The sequence below is a fragment of the Solanum stenotomum genome, chromosome 10 (assembly GCF_019186545.1).
Source record: "Solanum stenotomum isolate F172 chromosome 10, ASM1918654v1, whole genome shotgun sequence".
In the NCBI taxonomy this organism is placed as follows: Eukaryota; Viridiplantae; Streptophyta; class Magnoliopsida; order Solanales; family Solanaceae; genus Solanum; species Solanum stenotomum.
In genome coordinates this window covers 26,975,448-27,003,371 of record NC_064291.1, presented here as the reverse complement: position 1 = coordinate 27,003,371, position 27,924 = coordinate 26,975,448, and the positions used below count along the sequence as shown (strand labels likewise).

Here is a 27,924-nt window from a genome sequence, read left to right as displayed (position 1 = left end):
ATCCTTAAAACATTTACATATATTTAATAAGAACATGCATAATTCTATAATTCACCTTTCAAGGTATAGAAAATAAGGATTAGATATGGATTTAATCATAAACTCATGTTATTCTATCACTTCATGTTTTATTTCATATAACTTCTCTTTCATAAGCAAAGACCCACATCATAGCATCATAATTTGGGAAAACATGGGGGTTTCATGGGTTCATGGTGAAATCATTTATAAATCATGGTATTTCATCAATTCATGCATAAGAGATCATAATTCATTTAAATCAATAATCAAAAGAACCCATGGACATTGAAGAAAACCCTAACTTAATTGGGGATTTCTAACTTTGAAAATAGGAGAATTTGGGAACTCCATGGATGAAAACTATCATACCACAAAGTCAAATGTTTGTCTTCAATGGTGAAAAGGGAGGCTTTCCTTGAAACCCTAGATTGAACCCTTCTTCTTCTTCAAGCTTCTAGAGAGAAATATTTTGGGGGAAGGGATTTGATCTTCTTTTGTGATTTTGGAAGAATGAGTTGAATGGGTTAGTTTTGGGGTTAAGATCACTTATATAGGGGTCCTAAGCTTGGGTAAAATGGCATAGCTTTGATTTAATTTAAACCGGAAAAGACCCAAAACCCCTAAGCTTTTAGTGGACTGAACCACTTCACGCCAGGCTCCACGAGCCGTGGTCCTTGACTAGTGGCTTGGCTTCCCACACTTAGACTCATCTTCCCCTTACGCCCACCTCCACGAGTCGTCAAGGCCTTCACGAGCCATCAAGTGTCTCGTGGGAGGAGGCAGTCTTGACTAGTTCACATCCAATCCCTTCACGCCCATCACCACGACCTGTGGTCCCCACCACGAGGCGTCATGGTGGTTGTGGGAGGTGAAAACTACTTGGTCAGCTCCTATGAGCCACACCACGACTCATGGTGCCCTTCACGGCCTGTATGGGTCCTTGTGAAGGGTGCTCAAGCTCAAATCTTGGACGCATGACTTGACACTTTACCCCATGCTTAGACTACTAGATTCCGATGTGCTACATCAATAATGGGGCAAGCCACCCCTTCAAATCCTACAACGTCTGAGTCTTGATTTTGTCGGGCAAAGAGTGTCGAGTCCGCATTGTGTAATCCAACTCATCGTTGGTAGCTGTCTCACTGCACTTCACCATCTTTCCCCACACCTCTACAAAATCAGAAGGTGCCATCGAACTAGCCTTCCTTTTCCCTTTTAATATCAACTTCATAGAACTCTCGAACCTACATAGGAATATATAGACTTCGAGGTTTTGTGAACTGCTGTAACTTGTGGAATCGCAGCGTCTAACAAAAATAGTCAGATATTTATCCAGTACTCCATCTGTGGACAACTGTTTCTCCTCAAGTATAGTCCGCAAGCCAACAACCTTTAAATGATTCATTGACTGAGGAAATAGCGATACCTGTGTTGCCTTTGAAGCCTGTGGTGCATGTGGTAGTTGTGGTAGTGCCAGCAGGTCATGGGCAACTTTAGAGCACAACTTCGAATGCTTCCTCTTTGTCAATTACACTTCCGGCACCAGTGCATGGATTGGAGTCCCGGAACCCACAATCTCTTAATTCTCAGCCTTGGAGGAGGAGAACAACATGGAATCAACCTAGTTTTTACCCTTACCAATCACCTGTGGAGGTTTATGACGAGTGGTTTGGGGATTCTCAACTTTTGTCGCGATCACAACCCCCTTTGCTTTCTTTAGGGGTAGTGGACCCTGTGGTTTGGCCTACCTCCGAGGTCGAGGGTAATCCTCATCAATCCCATGCTGAGCGGGAACTTTAGGTCTGGACATACCTATAAAAGCACATAACCAAGAACAAATTTGGCTGCAGAAGGTTAGTGAAACGGAATTCTCAAAAAAATGTAAAGAGGTCGAAGTAGTTCGGCGAGTAGCCAAACTCATTCGGCGAACAAACAGGACTTCACCGAAAGTTACAAAAATTTTGAGCAGAAAATCAGGTTAAAAGGGAGATCTCAAGGCCATTCGGTGAGATAAAGAGTAATCATTGAAAGTTACATAAATATCCAGCAAAAATTCAGGTCAAATAGGCGATTTTAAGGCTATTCGGTGACTTGCCGAATTCACTTTGGTGAGCTGAAGAATCATCCACGAAAGTAACAACGACTCCTCTTCACAAGCCTGGTATTTTGGTGAGGGGAAGGGCATTTGGCGACGCACTGATTCAACCTTTGCCCATTAACCTTGAACATCGACCCATCCTCGTTTTCAACTTTTATTGCCCCGTTAGAAAACATACGATTTACTTTGAACGGACCTGACCATTTTGACTTAAGTTTTCTCGGAAAGAGTCTCAGATGAGATATGTAGAGCAACACAAGATCACTAACTTTAAACTCTCGATGAAGGATTTTGGCATCATGCCATTTTTTCATTTTCTCCTTATAAAGAGTTGAATTCTCATAAGCTTGAAGACAAAGCTCTTCCAAATCATGGAGTTGGTCAACTCGTTCCTTCAATGCATCCCCCCAATTCAAGTTCATGGCCTTCAAGGCCCACAAGGCCTTATGCTCAACTTCAACCAATAGATGACAACATTTACCAAACACCAATTGATACTAAGACATACCAATCGGGGTTTTGAATGCAGTTCTATACGCCCAAAGAACGTCATCTAACTTCTGGGAACAATCGGTTCGATTTGCATTAACGGTCTTGGCCAAAATATCTTTGAGTTCCCTCATAGATACCTTAACTTGCCCACTTGTTTGGGGATGATAAGGAGGGGAAACATTATGCTTGACTCCACACTTGCTTAACAACTATGCGAATATTTGGTTACAAAAATGAGAGCCTCAATCACTAATGATTGCACGTGGAGTGGCAAATGTCATGAAAATGTACTTCTTGAACAAATGAACCACACTTCTCCCTTCATTGTTGGGTAAGGCCACTGCCTCTGCCCATTTCGAGACATAATCAACGGCTACTAAGATGTATTTGTTCCCATAATAACTCACAAAAGTCTCCATGAAATCGATTTCCCATACATCAAACAACTCTACCTCTAAAATAGGAGTGAGAGGTAATTCATGTCTTCGTGACACTCATCCTTGCTTTTGACATTCCACACACTTCTTAACACGAGAATTCGCATCTTGATACAACATTGGCCAATAATAACCACTTTGTAGTACCTTAGTAGTTGTACGCACCCCACTATGGTGCCCACCAACCGGTGATGCATGGCAAGCGTCGAGAATAGCATCTACCTCAACTTTTGGGACTCATCTTCTAATCATGTGATCTGCACACTCCCGAAATAGGCAAGGTTCATCCCAAAAGTACTTCTTCTCATCGAAAAAGGAACCTCTTTCATTGGTAAAGGTTCAACCCATCAGGAAGAATCGCAAACACCACATAATTTGCAAAATCAACATACTAAGGCGGAGTACCATTCGACACAACCATCAGTAACTCATCGGGAAAGGCTTCCTCAATATCTTTTCCCCGTATATAACCACATTCCTTTCAAGCCTCGACAAGTGGTCCGCCACATGGTTCTCACACCCCTTTCGATCATTGACCTCAAAGTCAAACTTTTGTAATAATAATACCCATCAGATCAACCTTGGATTTGAATCTTTCTTAGCCATCAAGTAACGTATAGCAACAAGGTCAGTGTGTACCACCACCTTGGTCCCCAAAAGATAAGATCCAAACTTCTCAAAACAATACACCACGGCTAACAACTTTTTCTCAGTGATGGTTTAATTCTTTTGAGCTACATTCAAGGTCTTGATTGCATAGTAGACTAGATGAAACAAATTTCCCTTGCGTTGGACAAGTACAGCCCCAAAGCCACACCACTTGCATCACACATTAGCTCAAATGGAATGCTCCAATACAGAGCAACAATGATCAGAGCTGAAACGAGCTTCTCTTTTAAACACAAAATACTTTGACACAAGCTTTATTAAACTCGAAGACACTTTCCTTTTCAAGTAGGCAAAGAGGGTGAGCCACCTTAGATAAATCTTTTATGAACCATCGGTAGAAATCCGCATGACCCAAGAAGCTTCTAACACCTTTCACCGAGATAGGAAGAAGCAACTTGGCGATAACTTCCACTTTACCTTAATCAACTTGTATGCCATCTCTCGAAATATTGTGCCCCAATACAATACCTTACTTGACCATAAAATGACATTTCTCCCAATTGAGAACAAGGCTTGTTTCGACACATCTTTGCAAGACTCTACCAAGGTGCTCAAGGCACGCTTCAAATTTATCTACCACAACCAAAAAGTCATCCATGAAAACCTCCATCGAATCCTCTACCATATCAGCAATAATAGAGACCATACACCGTTGAAACGTCGTCGGTGCATCACACAATCCGAATGGTATTCCTTGGAAAGAAATCATCTCATAGGGACATGTGAAGGTTGTCTTTTCTTGATCTTCCGGTATAATAGAGATTTTCTTATAACCGCAGTAACCATCTAAGAAGCAATACCATCCATGACCCACAAGTCTACCAAGAATTTGATCCATAAAGGGTATCAAAAAATGGTCCTTCTTGGTCCACACATTCAACTGACGATAGTCCATACATACACGCCAACCAATAACCAATCGCATTAGTACAAGCTCCCAATTTTTAAAAGGGAACATGGTCGTACCTCTTTTCTTTGGAACACATTAGATGGGACTAACCCACGTGCTATCCGCAATAGGGTAGACAATTCCCGCATCAAGCCACTTAATAATCTCTTTCTAGATGATTTCTTGCATTGGAGGATTAAAATCCTTTGATGTTCAATACTTGGCTTACAATCACTAGACAATTAAATCTTATGAGTGCATATACTGGGAGAAATTCTCATAATGTCGGCAATTGTCCACCCAATAGCTTTGATATATCTTTTCAATACACTATCAAGTGCTTGCGGTTGCCATTCAAGAAAATCCACAAAAATAAATATGGGTAAAGTATTATTGGCTCCCAAGAACACAACGAAGGTGAGGTGGAAGTACCTTTAATTTGAGCTTTGGTGGTTCTTCAATAGACAGCTTCACGGGAGGACTTTCCTTATTTTTCAAATCAATATCAAGTTTAAAGGGCTTTTAGAATAAGAACCTAAACTTGATAGAGTAGCCACTACCTCATCATAATCTTGAATTTCCTCCCCATCATAGTTCAAAAGGACGACAACTAAAGATTCACCAACACAAGAAACTTCGCTCACACTAGGAACCGCTTCATCAATCACGTCAATGGCCGATATCACATGGAAGTCACTCGGTTGCTTCATTGATTTACAAATATTGAATGTAACTTCCTCACCTTTTACCCAGAATATTAGTTCAGAACTTTCCACATCAATAAGAGCTTTTCTGGTAGCCAAGAACTGCCTACCAAGAATGATAGGGACCTCGGTGTTAATCCCGTAATCAAGGATCACAAAATCAACCGAAAATAAATATTTTTCTACCTTCACCAAAATATCATAAAGGATGCCAATAGGGCGCTTGATAGAGTGGTCGGCCATAAGAAGACGCATAGTTGTAGGTTTAGGCTCACCTAGCCCAAGTTGCTTGAAAATGACGTAGGGCATCAAGTTTATAATCACCCCCAAATCACACAATGCTTTAGAGAATTGGAACATTCCTATAGTGCAAGGGATAGTAAATTCCCCAGATCATCCTTCTTGATAACCACATTGCTCGACATAATGGCACTACAACTATAGGATACTTCAATCATCTCGAAATCCATGCTTCTCTTCTTAGTGACCAACTCTTTCATAAGCTTTGCATAACCCGACATTTCTAACAACACCTCCACCAAAGGAATATTAATGTAAAGAGTTTTGAAGACGGAAAGAAATTTTTGAAACTTTACGTTTTCATCCCTCTTATTCAATCTTTGAGGGAATGGTGGAGTAACTTTGGGTAGCGGCTTTGTAGGTACCGATGGAGGCACAACACCCACATTTGACTTTTTAGCCTCACCGGAAACAACACTTTTCGGTGCATCATCAACCTCATTGGAGGCTTCATTGTTCAACTCTTCGGCAAGTACACCACTTGAAAAAACAATGGCTTTCCCTTTGCTTAAACTTGCATTATTATCATTTAGCACATCACTTTCCATAACCGTACCACTCCGGGTCATGATAGCCATGCATTGCGCATTATTATTCTTCGGATTGGCCAAAGTATCTCTAGGAAGACCCCCTTTTGGTCTCGTATTCAAGTGAGCAGAAATTTGACCTATTTGGGTCTCAAGTTGTATTATAGAAATCGAATAAGAGGTCACCGTTTGATTCAAATAGGAGAAATCAGCCTTAATCTCCTTGAGCACACTTTATCTGATCCTTCCACATCATTTAGGATGCGGGCAAGCATATCCTTAGTCTGAAAGCTTTCGGGATCGACATTTGGTTCCTTAGGTTTTGTATGGTCATGAGGAGACACATAACAATCTCTATCACCATCCATTTCTCTCCAATTTGCACCGCTATCATGACAATCTCATTCTATATCTCTCCAACCACCATCACGATCTTTGTTTTAACCTTGATTCTCGTCCAGCCTTGGATAGCTCGGATGAGAAACCCCCACTAGGTTCTACAAGAATTATACCTCTTCATTATACATGGCTTCAAATTGTGCTTTATCCAGGCTCATCCCACTACTAGTACCAACTACATTCACGGCCTTATAACGCCCCCCATGTTTCAAGTCCACTTGGGTCATCATTTTGCCCATGTTTTCATCACGCTCTTCGTTCTTTTCCATTTGTTCTTTAGTCAACCCAACATTTAGAAGAGACACTTAATCCTCCCTTGTTTGCCATGCTCGATTAATCTTGGTCATCTCATCAAGAAAAGTCGACGCCAAGTCAAATGGATGTCTTATAATTCCACCACGGATAAGTTAATCAGCAACACCCTTATTGACGGTGTCAAGACTCCAGTAGAAATATTGCAAGAGCACATTATCCGGCAACACATGAGTAGGACATTGGAGGAGTAACTTTTGAAAACTCTACCATGTTTCATAAATGGTTTCACCATTAATCCGCTTGAATTTTTTAATGTTGTCCCTCAACTTCAACATCCTCGAGGGAGGAAAGAATCTTTCATAGAACACTTATGTGAGATCCTCCAAAGAAGTAATAGAGTCCCTTGGAACTTCGGCCAACCACTTTGTTGCTTCCCCCACTAGAGAAAAGGGAAACAAACAGATACGAAACGACTCTTGAGAGATATTCTTGAAGGAGAATGGTCCACACACATCCACGAAATTCTAAATGTGATCATGAGGGTCCTCATGAGAAAGTCCCCCAAAGAAACCTTTCATTTGGAGCTGCTGAAGCATAGTTCCGGTCACATGAAAAGTAGCATTGCCCATAATTGGGGGAAAACGAATAGCACTGGCACTTCTCATTTGATCCGCATTGACATCATTTAAGTCTCCAATGGCATCATTGTGCCCAAGTTGACTAGCACCATTTGTCCCATTCACACTCATTTCTTCACCTATTGAGAGCAAACAACATAAACACTAATAAGAGAGTTATACTACAACAAAATTAGTTCACAAAAACACTTCAATAAAAGAATTCTAAACACCACTCCCCGGCAGCGCTGCAATTTTTAATAACGCTCAACTACACTTCTTATGATTCAAAGTGTAGGTGGTATCTAACAAGTATAAACCTAACGATGAGTTGGGGTCGATCCCACAAGGAATGGTACGGAAAAGAATTCAAATACGAAGTATGAAAGTGCTCAAACTTCTTGTAGAATGGAAATGAATAACACGTAACATTATGTAAATCAATAAGTTTTAACTATCAATATCAAGATAGTTTGGTATCCAATTGTTCACGAACACTATTAACGCGGGGTTTGAACAAGTAGAAAGGGGACCTTAGGAGTGTGTGAGAAATCAAATACTAATTTCTCTTAATGGGTAATGAATAATGTCTTTAAGTCGTTGAATCTCAATGGGTAGGATGGATTGTAACTATGACAACTATTTTTTCAATCAGCTAGTATGTTTCAAGCAAGTTCTTTCAGACCTCAAAAAGCTTAACAATGCAAAGAAACCCAAATTCTTAATTTAACCCACTTCATCAAGGTGGGTGGTAAAGACAAGAATCAATACAACTATCAACCATATACTCCACCCTAAACAATTTTCACAAGCAAGCATAGAGAGCTAAAGCTAGAACTGAATTTGTAACTTCAATTCATAAATGAAAACATGAGTACATAACTAAACTCATTTCAAAACAACATTAAATTAAGCAATTAACAATACCCACAAGCTAATATATGTATTCTATTACATAATCACACCTCTAAATAAAAGGGGTTTAGCCAATCATAACAAAAAGCAAGAAATAGTTACCAAAAAGAGGATCCATCAGAATGCCACAATCTTCAATGTTTAATGTCAAAAATAAGACTAAAAAAAACCTTAAACCACAATATCTTAGCCCAAACCCTCTCCAAGAATATTCAGTATTGTAAAAGTATGTAAAAATGTCAAAAGTCTGTGTAAGTCACTTTTCTCTCTCTTCAAAAACAAATTTATATGTTACTAAAAACTTCCCAAAATTTCACTTCGTAGGCCCATCGGCGAAGTTAGTCGCGATCGCCAAATGGCTTAGCGATCTACCGATAAGCACACCTTCTCGCCAATGTTCTACTTCTACTTTTTAATTCTTGACAGTTCAACTGGCGAACGTGATGGATGTCATTGTTTGGTTATAGTGACTCGTTGTTTGGTAATTTTCTCGCCAATTGGACTTCACTTCTTTTCTATTTGTTCTGTTCATTTAGGCGAGCTGAGTCAATCTTGCCGAATCAGTTCGGCAATGCGCCACTTTACACTTGAGTTTGCCGAGTTGGCTTAGTTCATGAGTCAAACTCTCTAGATCTTTTGCCGATCTAGATGCTCACTTGACAACTTTTGCGAGCTCCAGCCTTTCTTTTTTGAACTTTTTCACTTCTTTTCGCAATATAATGTCCTTGCCTTGTTCTTAAGCTTTCATGGATGCACATAAACAATTTATAATCAGTTATGAACACAAAATAGACATTGAGGATACTAGTTCATGAAGTGACAAGACCTTAATGAAGTCAAAATTCCCGACTCATCACAAACTCATTACCTGCTCTATATTTGTTACCTAGAGGTCATACACACCACTATAGTCTTTCTTGAAACCATCTCTATTGTGCCAATTTCTTTGGTCCCAATTTCTAGCTCTGTCAAATTGTCCCTCTCTCTAATAGTTCTGACCTTGATTTCCCAAATTGCAGTTGCGGTTATCGGAGTTATAATTCCAAAAAAAACCCTGATTATTCAGATACTTAGCTTCTTCATCATAGTCCAATTTTTAGTTCTCATATCTACCTGTAGTACCTACTGTATTTACTTTTTATGTAGCAGTTTCTAGTATATGCTTAGTGAGCAAATCCACCTGATTTTTCACATATGTCATGTCTTGGTCACACTTTTTTTCTCTCCTCCGTTGCTCTGTCGAAATTTCTTATGTGAACCCCAACTCTCCAATATCTGACTCTTTTCTGTGCCATGCCCTGTTATTCTTTGACATTTTATCTAGAATGGATGCACTACAAGAAAAATGACCTTTAGCGAAAGGAAATACCGTTGCTATAAGTCCAAATTCGATCATTAAAGGTCTATAACGACTGGTTAAAAATTGGTCGTCACCGGTCGTTAAAAGCTCCGTCGTTAAAGGTTACTGACTGGATTGCATGTCCGGTCGTTAAATATTATTTAACGACACCAATAATCCGGTCGTTACACGTGCTTACAACGACCAAATTCCCCTTCATTGATGGTCATTTAGTCGTTAGAACCTTCAAGTAAAACAACAAATTAGGGGCGTTATAACTAATTTTAGCAGCCAGAATTCCTGTTGTTGATTACAATAGTTTTTAACAATCAAATTTCCTGTCACAAATTTCGATTTAAATTATTACATTTAATTTGTAGTTGTTATCTTTTCCATCATTTCTAAAAAGAACTAATATGATCAGTTCATATAAATTTTTTTCACATCCAATTGAAAATTTGATATAAAATTATATTGTTAATAATAAATTAAAGAACACGTTGATTTAATTACTAAAATCTTATATGTTCGACACAATATCTAAAAAAAGAAGCATACACGTTCAACATAATAAAACATGTGTTCGACATCTATAAAATCCTAGATATTAAGAAAATGACATTAAGAATAACTACAAAAAACATCTTTGCACCAACAATAAAAATATAATATTCTTTGTTGCACGCTCCACATTATCTTTCACATGATCTTGTTCTTTAATCTTCAAAATCTTCATTTGTCAAAACAACAATTTGAAGTAAATTAATTAGTAACGGAAAAAAGTTTGAAATTAAGGATTAATTCTCTTGAATAGTTCCTGATCTATTTTCTGATGTATACAACTAGAAACATATTGAGGATCTCCACTGGCAGCCAGCAAGAGTTGTATTACTTTCACATTAACATCTCATACAGAGGGTGGTTGGTGCTTCCTCATTTAAATATTTATTCAAGTGAATGCTTTCTCATACCCTACCTCTTTCACAAAACCTGGGCCTCTTTCCAGATTAATGGAAGGAAAGAGAGAGATTAAAGTGGACAGACATGAACACAACACACATTAAAGTGCTTCAACAAAGAGAATGTAAATATACATCAAATAAAAAAGACCAGAAATCCTAGTCCTAGTACTAGTACTGAAAGTTGAAGGAAAGAAAACATAGATAAGTTGTTGAAATGGAGAATACAAGTGGATCAGATGAAACAAGCTTGCAGCTGGATGACAAGCAGGAAGTTAGAAAAACTTAAACAACTAATTACCACAGTGGAGAATGACACAAACATGATCAAATATATTTAAAGTTGCAGGGCAACAGAGAAAGGGTAATGTAGAAGTGTGTGATGTTTGAGATTAACTACTAATACTACAATAATAAAGGGCAAATTATATTGACAATGATATTATAGAGGACAAAGTCATACAAGGACCTAATCAGAGGAGAGATCTTGATTTTCTACCAACAACATATACAGAACAATAACCATATTGATACCTACTTTTACATTTGAAGATGTTATAACAATCTCATTGGTATATACAGAAATGAATATAAAATCAATCTTTTAGCTTTGTGGATATTATAACTAAAGTGATATTGATTTTAGTTATATGTAGAAATGCTAGAGTGAGAATGCCAGAATATACAGAATATTTAAGATAACGCAATGCACTAAAGGAAAACAGGTAACTCATAGCACAACTGCAATAACAAAGCCCTTATCAACGAGAAGCAACATCACTTCATTCACACACAATACACATCATGTAATAATAACTAATAGTATGTTTACTAACCTGATGGAATTGATGGAACTGATGAAGACTGACGGATCACTATATTTTCAAGGTATTCATATTTACTCTCTAGAATATCCATGCGTTTTTGTAGTGATTCCTTCTCTTTTCGAGTTGTTTTCAGCTCTTCCCACAATGCAGCCTTTGAGGTGTTACCGCCTTTTAACTCCTTAGTTGTTATTCCACCACCAAATCCAACTACATGACTTTTTCATTGAGGTCCAAAGCACCTTTCCACTACCTCAATATTAGTAAGAGATGGTTCAGATTGTACAAGCTCGTGAATTTTAGCCTATAAAACATAAGAATATTTAAAATAATGCAATTCACTAAGTAAGAGTAAGGATGTTAAATGAAATTAAAATTGTTATAAACATACATATTTTTCAACGGTTTCAGGTTCGACAAGCTCATTTCCCTTCTTACGTGTCTCAAAGAAAATAGTTGCTATGTTTGGTGGATTACCATCTTTGCCTACCTTCACGATTAAAAAATAAGATATTTTATAGAAATAGGAGAGGTTTCTTTATAGGGTTGCACAATTTATTTACCATTTCGTAAATAATCTCTATAATAGGCCTACTACCTGTACGATGAGGCATACGCAACTTAGACATATTGACTGAGTTTCTTGTACTTGCGTCCTGCATTAACAACACAACAACTGAAATTATCACAATCCTGTTTAATGATTCTATATTTAATGTGTACTTTTAAGCTCAGTGGAAAGAGGGTAAAAGAGAACAAAAGCACAAAAAAACACCATTGAAATTTTCTTTGGTAGATCTTGTGGATAGAAGACATCAAATTTTTTTATCGAAATCAAGACTCAATTTGTACATGGTATAAATTATTCCAAAAAATTAATCATATGTGACTAGAAATAAAATGATATTTGTTAATAACTATATGAAGTCTTACCTTAAATTTCTGAGATAAAAAATGTTCCTTGACCAACCATTCCCAATCACTCTTGTCGACTCCCATTGGCACATCTTTAAGAACCTCGTGCAATGATCCTCTCCAGTTATTCCAAAGCTTTCTCATATGTTGCAAAACATTATCTCTTTGATCATTCATGTCATCACTGTCAAACTTCTCCTAAAATAGAAAAAATACCATCAAAATCTAATAAATAAGGGAAAACAAGGCATCAAAGTATAGATCACCTAATAGGTAGTAACCTATAAATTTTAGGAACAGAAATCAAAATTTCAAATAAATAACAACCACAAGTTGTCTGTTTAAAACCTATAGCTTACTCATATCACTATTGTATAGTGTTTGAAATAGCGTTAAGAGTAAAGTAGGGACACAAGCGAGTGGCCTGAAGCATGACGTGAAGGAACATAAACTACTATAATAGAATCCTAGCAATCCGATCTTGCTCGAGAAGAAATTGAACTTAGCATAAATTTTAGGAGATCACTAAGCTTAGCGAGTTCAATTATATTATAGAGAAGTAAAGCCACATGGATTTGACCAGGTAATGACTGTACACGTTTATTAATCAAGGTCGGGCAAAGACAAATACATCATGATCAGGAGAGATAATAGATGAAGTTTTTGTTAGTTATCTCTAGTCTCTATGTTATGTGATTCAATAGTAACATAATATTTCTTCTGCTTGAAAAGAAAGTAAGCCACAACAGTAGCATAATTAAAAAGCAAGTGGCTAATGGGTGAAAGAGTGAAAAAACCCGAGGACTTTGTAAGTGACAACATTTAACAATGGCTCAACAGTCTGATGGTTTTGGTTGTTTATTCTTTAAGATGCTTCATGTATTGTAGTGGATGGAGATACTTTTCATGTTGTACATGACATTTTCAGAATAGTGATGCTGTTGAAATAAGTAAATGCTACCATAATTTTAACTACCCCTAAGGTCTCAACATTGGCCAATGTTAGTCAATATAGACCTACTTCATGCTATAATATGATCTAGAAGTGTATATCTAATGTGTATTCAACTAGCAAACAGAGATTTATGGAGATACAGTGAGAAATAATAAGATTTGTGTTGATCAACCTTATTTAAAAGACCCCACTCATCTATTTATGTCATGTCAATGGAAAAAAGAGTTGTGGAGGAAAGTTACAGGTGGTTGGGTATTAGTAGCTCAGGCAAAATCAAGAAAAGTCTATAATGGATCAACCAATGACACTGGACCAAGATCAAGAAGTAGATTGTGGCAGGGCAGTTATGGAATTGTGATTTACTCCATATTACATAACAAAAATTAAAGATTCATTAAAGACAGAAGTACAACATATACAATTTATTACCAAAGAAAGATTATCAATAGTGAAAACCGCCAAGAAGGCCAAGAAATGTATATACTTAGTAGAGGCTTTCGATGAATAGGTGTATCCTCCATCAAACATTTAGGTCCTCAAGTAACAGTTAGTGTCAGCTCAATACTTAACGAAGTACATATCAATACACTGCTATGACTGAGAAATGTCCAAATTTTGTTAAGATGAAGGTTACACATTGAAATTATAACATAAAATTGAAAAACAATAATTGATAGTTTTTACCAACTGCAGAATCATATTAACTATAGCCACACTAAACTAATAATATTAACATCCAAAGGATTACAGTGGAAGAATAAAGTTAACTTTTCAAAAGCCTCTTATTAGTAGGTAGTGGCAAGAGATTTAACTATCAAATAGCCTAACGAGAAAAGACGAAATGTGAGAATTTTTATCTATCCATTGAAACTGAGTAACTATACTTTGTTATTAAAGGAGAAGGAATGTGAAATCAAGAGTCATGTTTCAAACTAAAACATCCAATACTTTTTGAAAAGGGATTCTTGACAGTTATCAGTAAAAAGAAAAGATAGATGTGTTGTAATCCTTACAGTAATAGCTGTCCACATGTGCTCAAGATTATGCTCTTCAATGCCCATCCATGAGTGTACCCGGAGTGGACACATATTACGATCACGAACTATCAAGCCCAAGTGTCTCGTAAATGAGGTGTGATTCTGCCCGACGACTCGATTTTGATAGAAAGTGACTTTTAATTTTTCTCCAGGTCTCAATCGCAAAACATTCTTACAAATATTTGTTCCCCTTACATTCTTTGCCCTTTTTGTTTCACATGGACCTGCAAAATCTATAGTAAGGAAAACCAAACAAGAAGTTCAATCCCACTGTAGCACAAAGTGAAGAATGAGACAACTGGAACATACTTGAATCTAAATGAATGGGATAAGGAGAGTTTTATAGAATTTGTTGGTCTCCTAACTTCTTTTAAAGATCTTATTAACAGTGAGGATAGCTTGAAATGGAAGGGGAAACAATTTGGTCTTTTCACAGTGAAGTCTTGTTACTCTTAGATTCTTAGGGCCTATGGAAGCGAGGCAAGATAATGTTTTAGCTGCTTTATAGGTAACAATGCAGAAACTATTAGAAAATACGTAGAAGACAATACATACTAGTTTCAATTCCCTCAGCATCTTGTACCACTTCAACCACTTTTTTTTGCTTTTCTAGATTCAAACAAACCTGCAAAACTAACTGTAAGTCAAAATGCCCAAGAAATCAATTCATCTTACTAAAAAAAGTTACACAAATAAAATAAAATAGTAGTATCACTTCTTTGATCTTGCCGAGACACTTCAGTCACTTTTTTAGCCTTGTCAAATTCAAACAGACTTGTAAATTTTGATGCAAGTCAATGGAAATAAGAAGTTCATTCCCATTACTAACAAGAAGGATACAAAGGAAATTAAATAAAGCAAATAAAAGCAGTGGTGTAGGTGAAATAGCCCATAATAATAGTGACATAATCTCAAAGGAAAAATGCACAACATAGAATCACAAGGAAGTTGTAGTCAATGAAAAGAAGAATAAATTGAATAACACTCAGGATAATAATGCTGACAATAGTCGCAACAAAAAACTGGTATAATTCAAACAAACTTCTAACTTAGCAGAGATGTTCCTACTACAGAGAAGTCAGGCAAACTGGATCAGGCTTGGAGATGCAAACACAAGGTATTTTTACTCAGTTATTAAACAGAGACAATTGAAGCAAGCTATTGAAAAACAACTGGAAATATTGAAACTTCTTAATGCAAAGGATTTTAGGAAAGTTGTGTGTAGCATTGAAATGAAAAGCAGTCCTAGTCCTGATGGCTATGGTAGTGATTTCTACAGAGAAGCTTGGGATATCATGGGAAAGATGTTGCTAAAGAACTGTTGGATTTCTTCCGGAATGGTCAGTTACTAAGATGGATAAATGTTATTAATATTTCCTTTATCTTGAATTTCCTTGTTCCTGAAAATGCTAGTCAGTGCAGACCTATCTCGTGTTGTATTGTGATATATGAAGTCAAACTGATTTGTCAAAAACTAAAATATGTGTAAGTTACTTGGTAGCAGAGAATCAATCAACTTTTGTTCAAGGGAGATCTATGGTCCACAATGTCTTAATATATCATGACTTATGAATGCATTACAATAGGAAAACCAGTCTCAGATGTTTGATGAAGATTGATCTCCAAAAAGCATATGACATGCTGAGTTAGAAATTTTTGAGGAAGCTTTACTTGGTTATGGGTTTCCAGATGGCTTTGTGAAGTTGATTATAATATGTAACACCTCCTATGTATTCTATTATGGTGAATGGGGTAGAAAATGGTTATTCGAGGAAAAACGAGGAATACGACAAGGGGACCCCATGTCTCCCTTGCTATTTATATTGGTTATGGAGTCTTTAACTACGGTCTTGAAGATTATGAGGGGCTTACCAAACTTCAAATTTCATCCAATGTGTAAAAAAGTTAAGCTTACAATATGTTTATTGCAGGAACACAGCTTATGGAACTATCATATGCTAACATATCTATTGCAGATGGAAGCAAGGCAAGATAATATTTTAACTGCTTTACAAGTAACAACATGAAAATTTTACATAAAAGAAAATACATACTAGTTTCAGTTTCCTTAGCACCTTGAGCCACTTCAAACACTTTTTTTGCTTTTCTAGATTCAAACGGACCTGCAAATTTAAGTGCAAGTTATAAAAACTAACAATTCAATTCAACTAACAAAAAAAAGTTGCACAAATAAAATAACATACTAGTATCACTTTTTTGAGCAGATCGAGGCACTCCAATTAACTTTTTTGACTTATCAAATTCAAATGCACCTGCAAATTTTGATGAAAGTCAACCAAAATAAGAAGTTCATGCCCATTATTAATGACAGAAAGAATACAAAAAAGATTAAGTAAAGAAAGCTAAGCAAAATTTCTTGATCAAATATATTAACTGGACTAACTCTTTTTCAAATTATCACTTCTTTGAGCATCTCAAGTAACTTTTGATTCTTGAAAGAGGGTGTCATCGTCTTCCATTGGATAAAAATTAGGAGGCATAGGGATACTAGTCTTTGCTGACTTATTTCAACTAGAAGTTGTTGTATTACTTCTATTTTTGTCAATCAGAGTCGATTTTTCAACATTAATCCCTAAGGTGTGTCCTCGAGCCGTTGCACCACTAGTCAAAGTGTATTGATTCATTTCAGTTCCTTGATGGAAGGGAGCATTGTCTTCCTTTTCATCAAAACAAGGATGCACATGGAAACTATTGTCTGCTAGCTTATTCAACTTAGAAGTTGTGGCATTGTAACTTCTATTTTTGGAAATCGAAGTCCTTTGTTCAGCATTTACTCTTGTAGTGCTCATAACTTTCAAACTTTGACCTAGTCCCTTTGCTAAGGCACCAGGCTGAATGAGTCCATGCTTGGGAATTTTTGAAGCTTGTCCCATTTCATACTTCAGAGTTTTTGAGGGATTCATGTCAACCTAATACAAAATAATAATAATAATAATCAAAAGATCAAATAGGTAAGGAAGTTTTTCATAAGATGAAATATTAACTGAAAACACATTTAGAAAAAGACACATGTACATATAACACATGTTCCTCGCATAAACCATTAAAACTTTAGTAAATTCAAGGTAACATTAAAGACCAAGATTATTAAACAAATTTTCACAGAAAATACTATAAGAATCATTACCATAATAAATTAATAAAGTAAAAACAAGCATGATAAAGCTGCAAACCTTAATGAGTTCTTTTTCTTTTTATTTGTGTAGAGTTATCTAACTCTTCTAAGTCATCATCCTTTTTTTCCAATATATCAAAAGAATCACGAGGTTGAACATTTTGCACTATACGCCAACCTTTATTCGAATGATCGATAACATAAAATACTTGTGATGCTTGGCTGGCTAATACAAATGGCTCATTTATTTTCAAACATCGCCGACGATTAACACTTACAAAGCCATATTCATCCATTTTAATTTCCTTCTTCTGATCATACACATCGAACCATGTACATTGGAATAAAATCACTCTTCTCTCCCTAACAAATTGTAATTCAAGAACCTCAGTTAACTCGCCATAGTAATTCATAGGTTTTTGCTCTTCACCGGTCTCACCTACTACAACTACCCCACAATTCTGAGTTTTCAAATATTTATCATACTCTTGCACATGAAACCTATATCCATTAACAATATGGCCTTTGAATCTTGTCACATATGGTAGAGGACCACGTGATAACGATAGCAAATCTGCCATTCTCTTACTATCATCATGTTTGTACAACTCTGCAACCTAACAACATCAAATACCCTTTTAGAAAACAATATTTACATACTTGATTTAAGAAAATTAATTAATTTCTACTCACCTTCTTTTGTAACCAACTAATGAATTGTCTATTCTACTCTACATCTGAACTTTGTTGAGAGGCCTCACTATGAATTTGTGAAAATTCTCTACAATGAATTGAAGTTCTACATGTTATTTTAAGTTGAAATATGGACAAGATAGAAGTAAATTATTAGATTTAATCAATACTTACTCGAGAAATGGTTGAATTTCATCACAGTTCTTCAAAATATAAAAATGTGCCTCCTCCAAATCATGTGAATCAAGTTTGTCTCGTGAACTACCCTTTAAACTTTTTCCAGGCTCACAAAATATGGTTAAACCACCATCAGATTCAATTACCCCACCATCATAATTTCTCTCCGGACAATTAAATTTTGTCTTTATTGTATTCAAATACCTTGAACATAATGTCATACATTCAACTGCTAAATATCCCTCTACAATAGAACCTTCAGGGTGAACCATATTACCAATAAAACACTTCAAAAAGTGTAGGTATCTCTCTATTGGATACATCCATCGATATTGAACTGGTCCAGCAATCCTAGCTTCATTAGGTAAATAAATAGACAAGTGCACCATGACATCAAAAAAAGCAGGAGGGAACACCTTTTCTAACTTGCATAGTGTTTTTGGTATTTGGGCTTCTATTTGTTCCAACTCCTCTATGCTCAAACATTTTGCTCCAAGAACTTTGAAAAAAATAGACAACTCAATAAGTGGTTCAGACACAGATTTGCAAAGCATACCACGCATGGCAAGTGGGAGTAAATGTTGTAGAATTATATGACAATCATAGCTTTTTAATCCCGAAATTTTTTTATCCTTAAGGTTGACACAATGAGAAATATTTGAGGAAAATCCATCTAGGACCTTTAAATTCTTCAAAAAATTGAAAAATTTTTGCTTCTCTTCAACAGATAATGTGTAAGATGCTGCCGGCAACTCATATTCATCTCCATTTTGTATTGGATGCAATTCTTTCCGTATATTCATTTCTTGTAAATCCAACCGAGTACTCAATGTGTCTTTTGTTTTCCCTTTGATATCTAAAATTGTCCCCAAAATATTGTCACATATATTCTTCTCAATGTGCATCACATCAAGATTATATCGCAACAATAAGGTTTTCCAATATGGAAGATCAAAGAATATACTCTTCTTATTCCAGTTATCACCTATTTTCTTATGTGATATTTTAATCTTTTTCCGTGGATCATTTGTTAATGGCAACCCATCTAAATCAGCAACTTGATCAAGTATATCATCACCAGACAACATTTCTGGTGGTAGCCTATGCTCAATAGTGTTATCAAATGACACTTTATCATTTCTCCATTTGTGATTAAGAGGAAGATAGCGCCTGTGGCCTATATAACACTCTTTTTGGCCATTTTTTAGCCTTGTAGAGCAAGTTTTTTTATGCAACATGGGCAAGCAAGTTTTCCTTTTGTACTCCATCCAGACAAATTGGCATATGCTGGAAATTCATTAATGGTCCACAACAAAGATGCATGTAACTTAAAATTCTTTCTAGTTGATGCATCGAATGTCTCTACTCCAGTTTCCCATAATTCACTCAACTCCTCTATTAAAGGTTGTAGATAGACATCAATTGCATCACCAGGACCATTAGGACCAGGTATAAGCATTGACAAAATAAAATTCTCTTGCTTCATGCAAAGCCAAGGGGGCAAATTATAAGGAACAAGTACCACAAGCCAAATGTTGTAGGGAGTTCTCGACATTCCAAATGGTTGGAAACCATCACTAGCAAGTCCAAGTCGTACATTACGAGGTTCAACTGCAAAAGATGGGTGGAGTTCATCAAATTTTTTCCATTCCATTGAATCAGCTGGATGCCTCATTATTCCATCATCAACTCTTTTGTCATGATGCCATGACATCAAAGGAGATGTCTTTGAGCACATAAATAATCTTTGAAGTCTTGGCTTTAGAGGAAAATAACATAAAATCTTGCATGGTATCTTTTTTCCTTTTTTCAATTTTGTTTCCCCACTATGTTTAGCATCCTTCCATCTAGATGCACCACAAACTTTGCACGATTGAAGACAATTATCATCCTTCCAATACAACATGCAATCATTCTTACATGCATCAATCTTCTTACAAGAAAGCCCAAGATCTCGAATTACCTTCTTTGCCTCATAATATGAATCCGGCAACTTTGTTCCATCAAGCAATAAATCATCTTTCAAAAACTTTAATAGCATCGTAAATGACTCATTACTCCAATGACCAATACTTTTAAGGTGAAGCAATTTAATCAAAGTAGAAAGTTTAGAAACTTTTGCACTTTCATATAATTGTAGATCAAGATCTTTCAATAACCTATAAAATCTTTTTGCTTCAACATTTGGTTCCTCCTCCCGAAGATGATCACCAGTACTATTATTCATATTATCTCCATCAAAATCGGGGTACAAATCTCTTAGCAACCCATGTATTTCATCCTCACCGTCATCCTCTTCAATGTCATTATCATCTATAAATTCAAAATCTGATTGTGCTTCACCTAACATCTCCCCATGGTGATACCAAAAAGTATAACTTGGTATTATCCCATGTACTATTAAATGTGACCTAACTACAACACGTGTTCTAGAAGTTGCATTACCACATTTAATACATGGACAATGGATCAACATTGGTTCTCCTAATTTTGTAAAAGCATAATCCAAGAAATTCTCTACCCCATCTATATAAGCATTAGCAAGTCTATCGGTAATAAGTTCCACCCATTGCTTATTAGGTGCCATAATCTTCATGCATGTAAAATAGATATAACAATACATTAGAATAACAACCAGGTACTCAAAAGATGGTACAAAAAAAGGTTACACAAATTTGAATAGTCAAATTACATGACAAAAATCTAGCAATTCAAGAAAATTCAACATATAAATAGTAAAAGACCAAATATTTCAAAATAATAACTTTTGAATGTACATTCTAAACATCAATAATATGTTTAGTTATTTATAAAAATCTTGTGTAAATGATTTTATTTCCCCAATAGACATCATTAGCTCCCTCCTATTAGTTAAACAACTTTGAGTTTTAGCTATAAGTTTTAACTCCCAGATCTCAATTATTTTTTTGGCAATCCTGAAGTTATCAACTATTTTCTTTGTGGATATCTTGCATCTCCATGATAACTATTAATACAACCTCTTACTTCTTAAAAAACGTTAGGAACTATAATGTAAATGTAATTATGGTTACTCTTTTTCTTGAATGTATGGCAAAAAACTTTGCAGATGATTTTAAAGCAAATGAGGGAATCAAATGGTGATTACATGAGAAATATACCAAGATTTACTTGCAAATAAACTCCAAAACAATGACCAAGATATTGACAACATATGTTATTTAGGTAAAATTAAAGCTCAAAAATTCACTGTTCATTTGAAATTCTTGAAAAGTTGGAAAACTCATCAAGATGATCTGGTCTACAGTCTCTACATTTATCATTAGGAACTAAATATACAAAGTAGGTTCACAACAAATTTATAAAATTACAAACAAGGTTAGATAAGTCCTATAATCTGATCCCATTATATTTATAGAAGAGTATGTAAAGACTAAAGAAAAAAGGTGAAGTATTTATACTTTTCTGTTTGTAGCATTTAAATTTTCTTACAGTTCTGCAATTTTTTGTTACATGTATTGAACACATTAAAGTTTGGACAGTGATAGTTACCATTACCCAAAAATCGATGGAACACACTAAAAGATCGCAACCACCAGTACCTCTTAAGAAATGGCTGATAAGACTAGATTAAATAACATAGCAAAAGAAATGACCAAAAAAATTTGGACAAATACATGAAATATTTTCAAAAACATATTAGTAAAGAAGAAAGTCTTAGAAAAAAAAACATACCTTACAAAACAAATCAACACAGAGCCTTCAAAAGAGTAGTTTTGCAGTCACTTTCAACAGCAAGAAGCACCACTGATAGATTTAGAATTGAAGTCTACACCAACCGAGAAAGAAATAAGCGTAAATGAGATGCACTTCATAAAAATGAAAATATGAAATGAAACAAAGAGCCTACAAAAAAATCAACCAGCTACATGAAATCAAAGAAATAATTTCAGTATAGTCTTTCCAATGCTATGTGTATTGCCTGATTTAAAAGAATTTATCCAGTTTCTAAGAAAGAAAAAATATAGGAAGCAAAGAAGGATGTATGAACCCTGAATGCAATATATTAATTCTCAACAGTAATTAATGTTAATTCTTAACTCCTATTCAATTTGAAAGTATCTACACAAGGAAAAGATCATAAGAACAAGGTCAGACAGAAACAGATTGTGTAGTAATTGACTGCAACATTAACAAATGTGAAGGCATTCGCAAAACAACATGAAGAATCAGGGGAAATAATGCTACTTTTTGGTGTATAACGTGTTGCGAAGGAGATCATGGAGATGTGAAAACTTAAATGCCCATTTGTTACCCATAGGAGAACGCTTATTGGTGACTACTCACTAGAATAACACCGAGAGGCAGTGACTTTGGAGTTTCAGGGGAAAATGAATTGTTGAATTGTCAATTGAAGGTGATGTATACTCTGAAAAAGAACATGTATTCACAGTCAGATCTTCACATGAAAAACCTCTTTTAACATAGGTATTGATTTAGTACTATTTGATAGATTGTAGAATATACAATACTTTTCCCACATCTAAGATGATATTAAACAGAGACATGGATTTTTTTAAATCCTAAACATGCTATGCATTTTGAACAGTAAATATATAGAAGAGTTTAATCATGTTAATAGTAGCACATACTGTTAAATTTTTGAAAGTAGACCTAGCCTAAGCCATGGAACCACATGAGCCCTCAAGGTTGGGATTTGATCTTTAGGAGGGCTTTAAATAACTGGGAGGTTAATAGAGTAGCAGGATTATTACACACACTAAATGCATTTCCAGGTGTGACTGAAATTCCTGATACTCCAATCTAGAAAATGCACAAGAAAGGGATTTTTTCTGTGAAGTCTTGTTACTGGAGCTTAAACTCTAATCAGGCTATGGAAATGAAATGGCCTTGGAAACTAATCTGGAAAATCAAGGTTCCTCACAAGGTCTCAGGTTTTATTTGGTTGGCAATTAGGAAAGCATGTCTAACTCATGAAGTGTTACAAAGAAGAGGTATACAGATTTGCTCAAGGTGTTTCATGTGTGGGGAAGAGGCAGAAGTTAATAGTCATTTATTCTTACACTGCAGAACAGTTGCAAATCTGTGGGACATGTTCTTATGTATACTTGGAGTTAACTGGGTAATGCCCAAGACTACTTTAGAGTTGTTGAGACAGTGGGAAGGAGTGGGTAGAAGAAGAAGATCCAAAGAGGATTGGTGGAAATGCATCCCAGCCTACATCTGGTGGACATTGTGGAAGGAAAGAAATGAAAGATCACATGATGGGAAACTTAACAGCACTTAGAAAATCAAGATGAATAGCTTGAGCCTGCTGTATTTTTGGTGTAAACAGAATTTGGTGGGGGGGTAGATAGCTTAGTGGATTTTAAAGCTCAATTGTAAAGTTTTGCCCAGTTTTTGGCTTTTGAAATTACCCCGTGGGGGCTATAAATCCCACCTCATCAGGCTTTGCTGATGAGTTTTGATGTGAATATAAAGTTACCTTATCAAAACAAAAAAAGCAGACCCAAAATTAAAGAAGTAGAATACAGGGGAGTGGAGTCAATCCAAGCAAGGCAGAACCATGTATTATAAAAATGTCATCAACTTAACGATAATGCAAGGAAATGTTACACTGTAAGCATTTAATGTAACTTAACAATAATGTAAGAGCCTGAACCAAACAAATATGTATTTTCTTTGAATGACTGGACAATACTCAAAGAGCTACCTCTAGTTCAAGAAAAAGGAAAAAGAAAGGCAATATTACAACCTCAACTCCATGTGTACATCAAAATGTTGTTGTGACTCGTTATCAAATCATGAGTTATTTATTGCTTAACCAAGAAATGGCTTTGAGAATGAATCTTATTCCCACGGTGGAAAAATTCAAGATGTATACTTGTACATGTAGATACTTATCATAATCATAAAGTAATAAAGCAACACAGATAAAACAAACTCAATAAGACTAGGGCGAAATTTTCAACAGACTTAGATGTGACAAAGCTAATATTTTGTAAGTTATTGTATTAAAGTTACAATAGATTATCAAAAAGATGATATATAGAATTCCTCCTTGCTAAATTTTTTGCAAAGATTGCAGTGTATGTACATAAAAGGTTAGGTCCTCGGCCACTCTCGTTGTTATAAAAAAGTTAGTATTTTGAACTCATATTAGTGCTATAACTATTGTGTTTTGACTAGAACAACAAAAAAAATAAAGAAAATGGGATTAAAGAAACCTAATCTCCACAGTTTACACAAAAAAATGTATCATATTATAAGGTAGAATTACACTTGTGAAGGATAATGAAAATTTTGTCCTGGAAATTATCAGATTTCAGATTGACAAATTTATTCAATAATTATCACTATTGCGACTTCTTTTATTATCAATCGAGGCTACTGCAAAAAGTACACACAAACATATGCTGGAAATGACTAGTATACATAATTTAAGATCATGTACAACAAAAACCTACTAAAAACAACTAGATTATTCATAAAGAATAAACATAAAATTGGGCAAAATCAGAATTTTCACCTAACAATTCATAGTCAAAACAAAAGAACATACTTTAGAAAGAAGGGAACTCCAAGAAGATGCGAAATTATTGTCACACACAGCAAAGAACAACAACAATCAGGTGAAATTTAGAGTAAAAAACGAAAGTTGACTTCTGCAATTAGAAAAAAATGGCGTTGATTTCCTTTATAAGAGTTTGAACATATACCTGGAGTTAAAGGTACCAGAATATTCGTGGTCGGTTTTGCTGATTTTTCTCCAACAAATCAGCTCTCTGAGTTATCTCCCTTAGGTATCTCACTTTCTAGCGTATAACACAGCAAAGAACAACAACAATCAGGTGAAATTTAGAGTAAAAAATGAAAGCTGACTTCTGCAATTAGAAAAAAATGGCGTTGATTTCCTTTATAAGAGTTTGAACAGATACCTGGAGTTAAAGGTACCAGAATATTCGTGGTCGGTTTTGCTGATTTTTCTCCAACAAATCAGCTCTCTGAGTTATCTCCCTTAGGTATCTCACTTTCTAGCGTATAACACAGCAAAGAACAACAACAATCAGGTGAAATTTAGAGTAAAAAATGAAAGCTGACTTCTGCAATTAGAAAAAAATGGCGTTGATTTCCTTTATAAGAGTTTGAACAGATACCTGGAGTTAAAGGTACCAGAATTTTTGTGGTCTGTCTTGCTGATTTTTCTCCAACAAATCAGTTCTATGAGTTATCTCCCTTAGGTATCTCACTTTCTAGCGTAAGAGAAGGACAATGTGTTGAGAAACTGCCGCATCTCTTCGAAGTGGTGGAAAAGGTGGCGTGCGTGGTGCAAGTTTGTGAGCGGAAAAATCGAGAAGATTGTTCATCATCTCTCTGAAGCTCGATGTTTTCTCACGGATGGGTGGGGGTAATGGGAGACCTAGTTCTGATGGGTGGGTGGATAGGGTAATAGAGGATAAGTTATTTGTTAAAAATAAATAAATTGTTAAATATAAAAGGGTTAAAATAAAATGGGTTGTTAATTAAAATAAAAGTATATGTCATTAGTTTATTATTAACGTCTAGGTATTAATTTTCTTAAAGTTCGGATATTGTTCTTTCGTTAATATTATATTAAAATTGCCTTTTAACGATGGGAAAAAAATTGTGATGGAATATATATACCTATAACGACTGGATTTATATTCTTTCGTTAAAATTTGGTCGTTAAAAATCAATTTTGTTGTAGTGATGTGGCCTCTACAAAAGTTTTCTCCATGAAAGATCCTCCGCAAACTGCATCAACAACTAGTTTGGTCGCAAAATTGTATGATCCATTGAAAATTTTCATTAGATACTCGTCGGTCAGCTTATGGTTTGGGCACTGTTTTAGCTTTTGGCTAAATTTCAACCAAGAATCATGTAGATCTTCACCGAGTAGCTGCTTGTGCCCACCAATCTCATCTTTCAGCTGCAACTTCTTTAAAGGTTGAAAGAACCTTTTGCAAGAATGCATCTTTCAATTTCGACCAAGTAGTAATAGAATTATGTGGAAACTCATTTAGCCACTTTATTTCCTTTCTAGACAGAGACAACCTCAACCGAATTATTGTCTGACTTACTCTCGAGATTTCAAAAGGGTTGCAAGTAGCAAAAAAATTCTTCATCTCCAACTGCCCCCCTAAACAATCCTTTCAAGTTCAGCAACTGAAGCATAGTATTGGTAATTGTGAATTTCGCACCTGGTGGTAAGGGTGGGAGAGCTATGGTACCACTGGCCCCAACTCCATTCATGTATGCATCATCATCATCTAGAGAAAAGTTAACAAGTTGTTTCCCTCTACCTCTTGGGGCTTACACGTGATCTTGTTAAGCTAGATCTTCTTTATCGTCATCAACCTCATCACCCACATTCAAATTGCTCCCATTGATGCCATTATTCAAGTAGGCCCTAGCATGAGTCTCGGCAAGGTCTCTCAACCTCTATGTTTCACACTCTTAAGCATTCATCTTTCTGTGAATAGACTTTGCAAATCTGGGGTCGTAAGGAATTAATGGTTCTCTCTTACTTTGGGTACTTGGCATGCACTAACATGTACCCTACACAAATTAAAACAAGAAACCAAAAAAGAATAATTAGGAAATATGACTAAGAGTGAAATAACACACACTTGACTTTATTTATAACTGTATTCCCCGGCAACGGCGCCAAAATTTGATACGCCCAAATTTACACTTCAATTAAGTGGAGTGAAGCGGTTGTTGTCAAATATAGAACCCAACGAGGTTGGGGTCGAATCTCACAGAGAATAGGGTGAGAACTAAGTCGTATTTAACTATTAGTTACTTACTTTCAAAACAAAATGGGAAATGGGAGAGTTTTGTGAAAATGTTTGAAAGTCAATTCATAACAAGGACAATTCAACTATCTCACTTGATATAGTCCTAAGTATACTACGCGGGCTACATCGAGTCCACCGAATCACTCTTCAGGTTTGGTGTTATTTCAAGCATTTTCAGCGAGCTTTCGCTCTAGTTAGGGATCTGCCAAACACGCTGATACGCTTAAATTACACCTCCCTAAAGAAGCATAAGCGATCGTTATCAAGTAAAGAATCCAACTTGTAGGTTGGGGTCGATCCCACGAGGAAAATGGTCTAGACTTAACTTTAACCAACAATTATATTTATTTAGTCAAATTACTTCCAGAAACAAGTAATTAAAGGGGGGGATTTTGTGAAACAAATTGTAAGAATTCAGTTGGTAATCAGTAAACAAAATTCAATTTTGGTTGTTATCAAGATGAGAGAATCAACTAGGGTATATGTGTTCCCCACAAGCTCATAACGCAATAATCCTAGTAATAGCAATCCTTTCCTAGTATAATACTACATGCAAAGTGATAAGTTAGGTATCTCTAAATCCTTGGTCCGGCATCTAGAGAATTTCACCCCGCACCTTGGTTCGGCTGCGCGTGTATAATTTACTAACCCTTACCTTTACATCATATTAGACATCATAATCGATGTTTGGCTTAGTTATTACTTTGCACCAATCAACACTAGCCTACTAGATAGTATCACACT

General features: G+C 35.8%; 2 protein-coding genes, 2 long non-coding RNA genes and 1 pseudogene across 6 annotated transcripts in view; 2 read left to right on the top strand and 3 right to left on the bottom strand.

Moving 5' to 3' along the window:
* LOC125878283 (aspartate aminotransferase, chloroplastic) overlaps positions 1-27,924 on the top strand; it is a 936,263-nt gene that overhangs the window by 382,672 nt on the left and 525,667 nt on the right. The gene's annotated exons all lie outside the window — the stretch shown is intronic.
* LOC125843380 (small nucleolar RNA R71) lies at positions 7,014-7,108 on the top strand (annotated as a pseudogene).
* On the bottom strand, positions 14,399-16,592 carry LOC125878301 (uncharacterized). The gene is made up of 4 exons (XR_007447743.1): positions 16,557-16,592; positions 16,407-16,475; positions 14,908-15,107; positions 14,399-14,585 (listed from the first exon to the last, which is right to left on the bottom strand). It is a non-coding gene; the product is annotated as an uncharacterized LOC125878301 (long non-coding RNA).
* LOC125842859 (uncharacterized) lies at positions 19,563-20,945 on the bottom strand. Its single transcript, XM_049522148.1, has one exon. It carries the CDS (start codon positions 20,943-20,945, stop codon positions 19,563-19,565), a length of 1,383 nt encoding a protein of 460 aa, XP_049378105.1.
* Positions 22,071-25,768, bottom strand: LOC125878299 (uncharacterized). The gene is made up of 4 exons (XR_007447742.1): positions 25,516-25,768; positions 25,297-25,392; positions 25,078-25,173; positions 22,071-22,166 (listed from the first exon to the last, which is right to left on the bottom strand). It is a non-coding gene; the product is annotated as an uncharacterized LOC125878299 (long non-coding RNA).

Bases quoted from the DNA above. Each gene is read 5' to 3' on its own strand.
- LOC125842859 (XM_049522148.1), bottom strand. From the start codon at position 20,945: ATGGCACCTAATAAGCAATGGGTGGAACTTATTACCGATAGACTTGCT.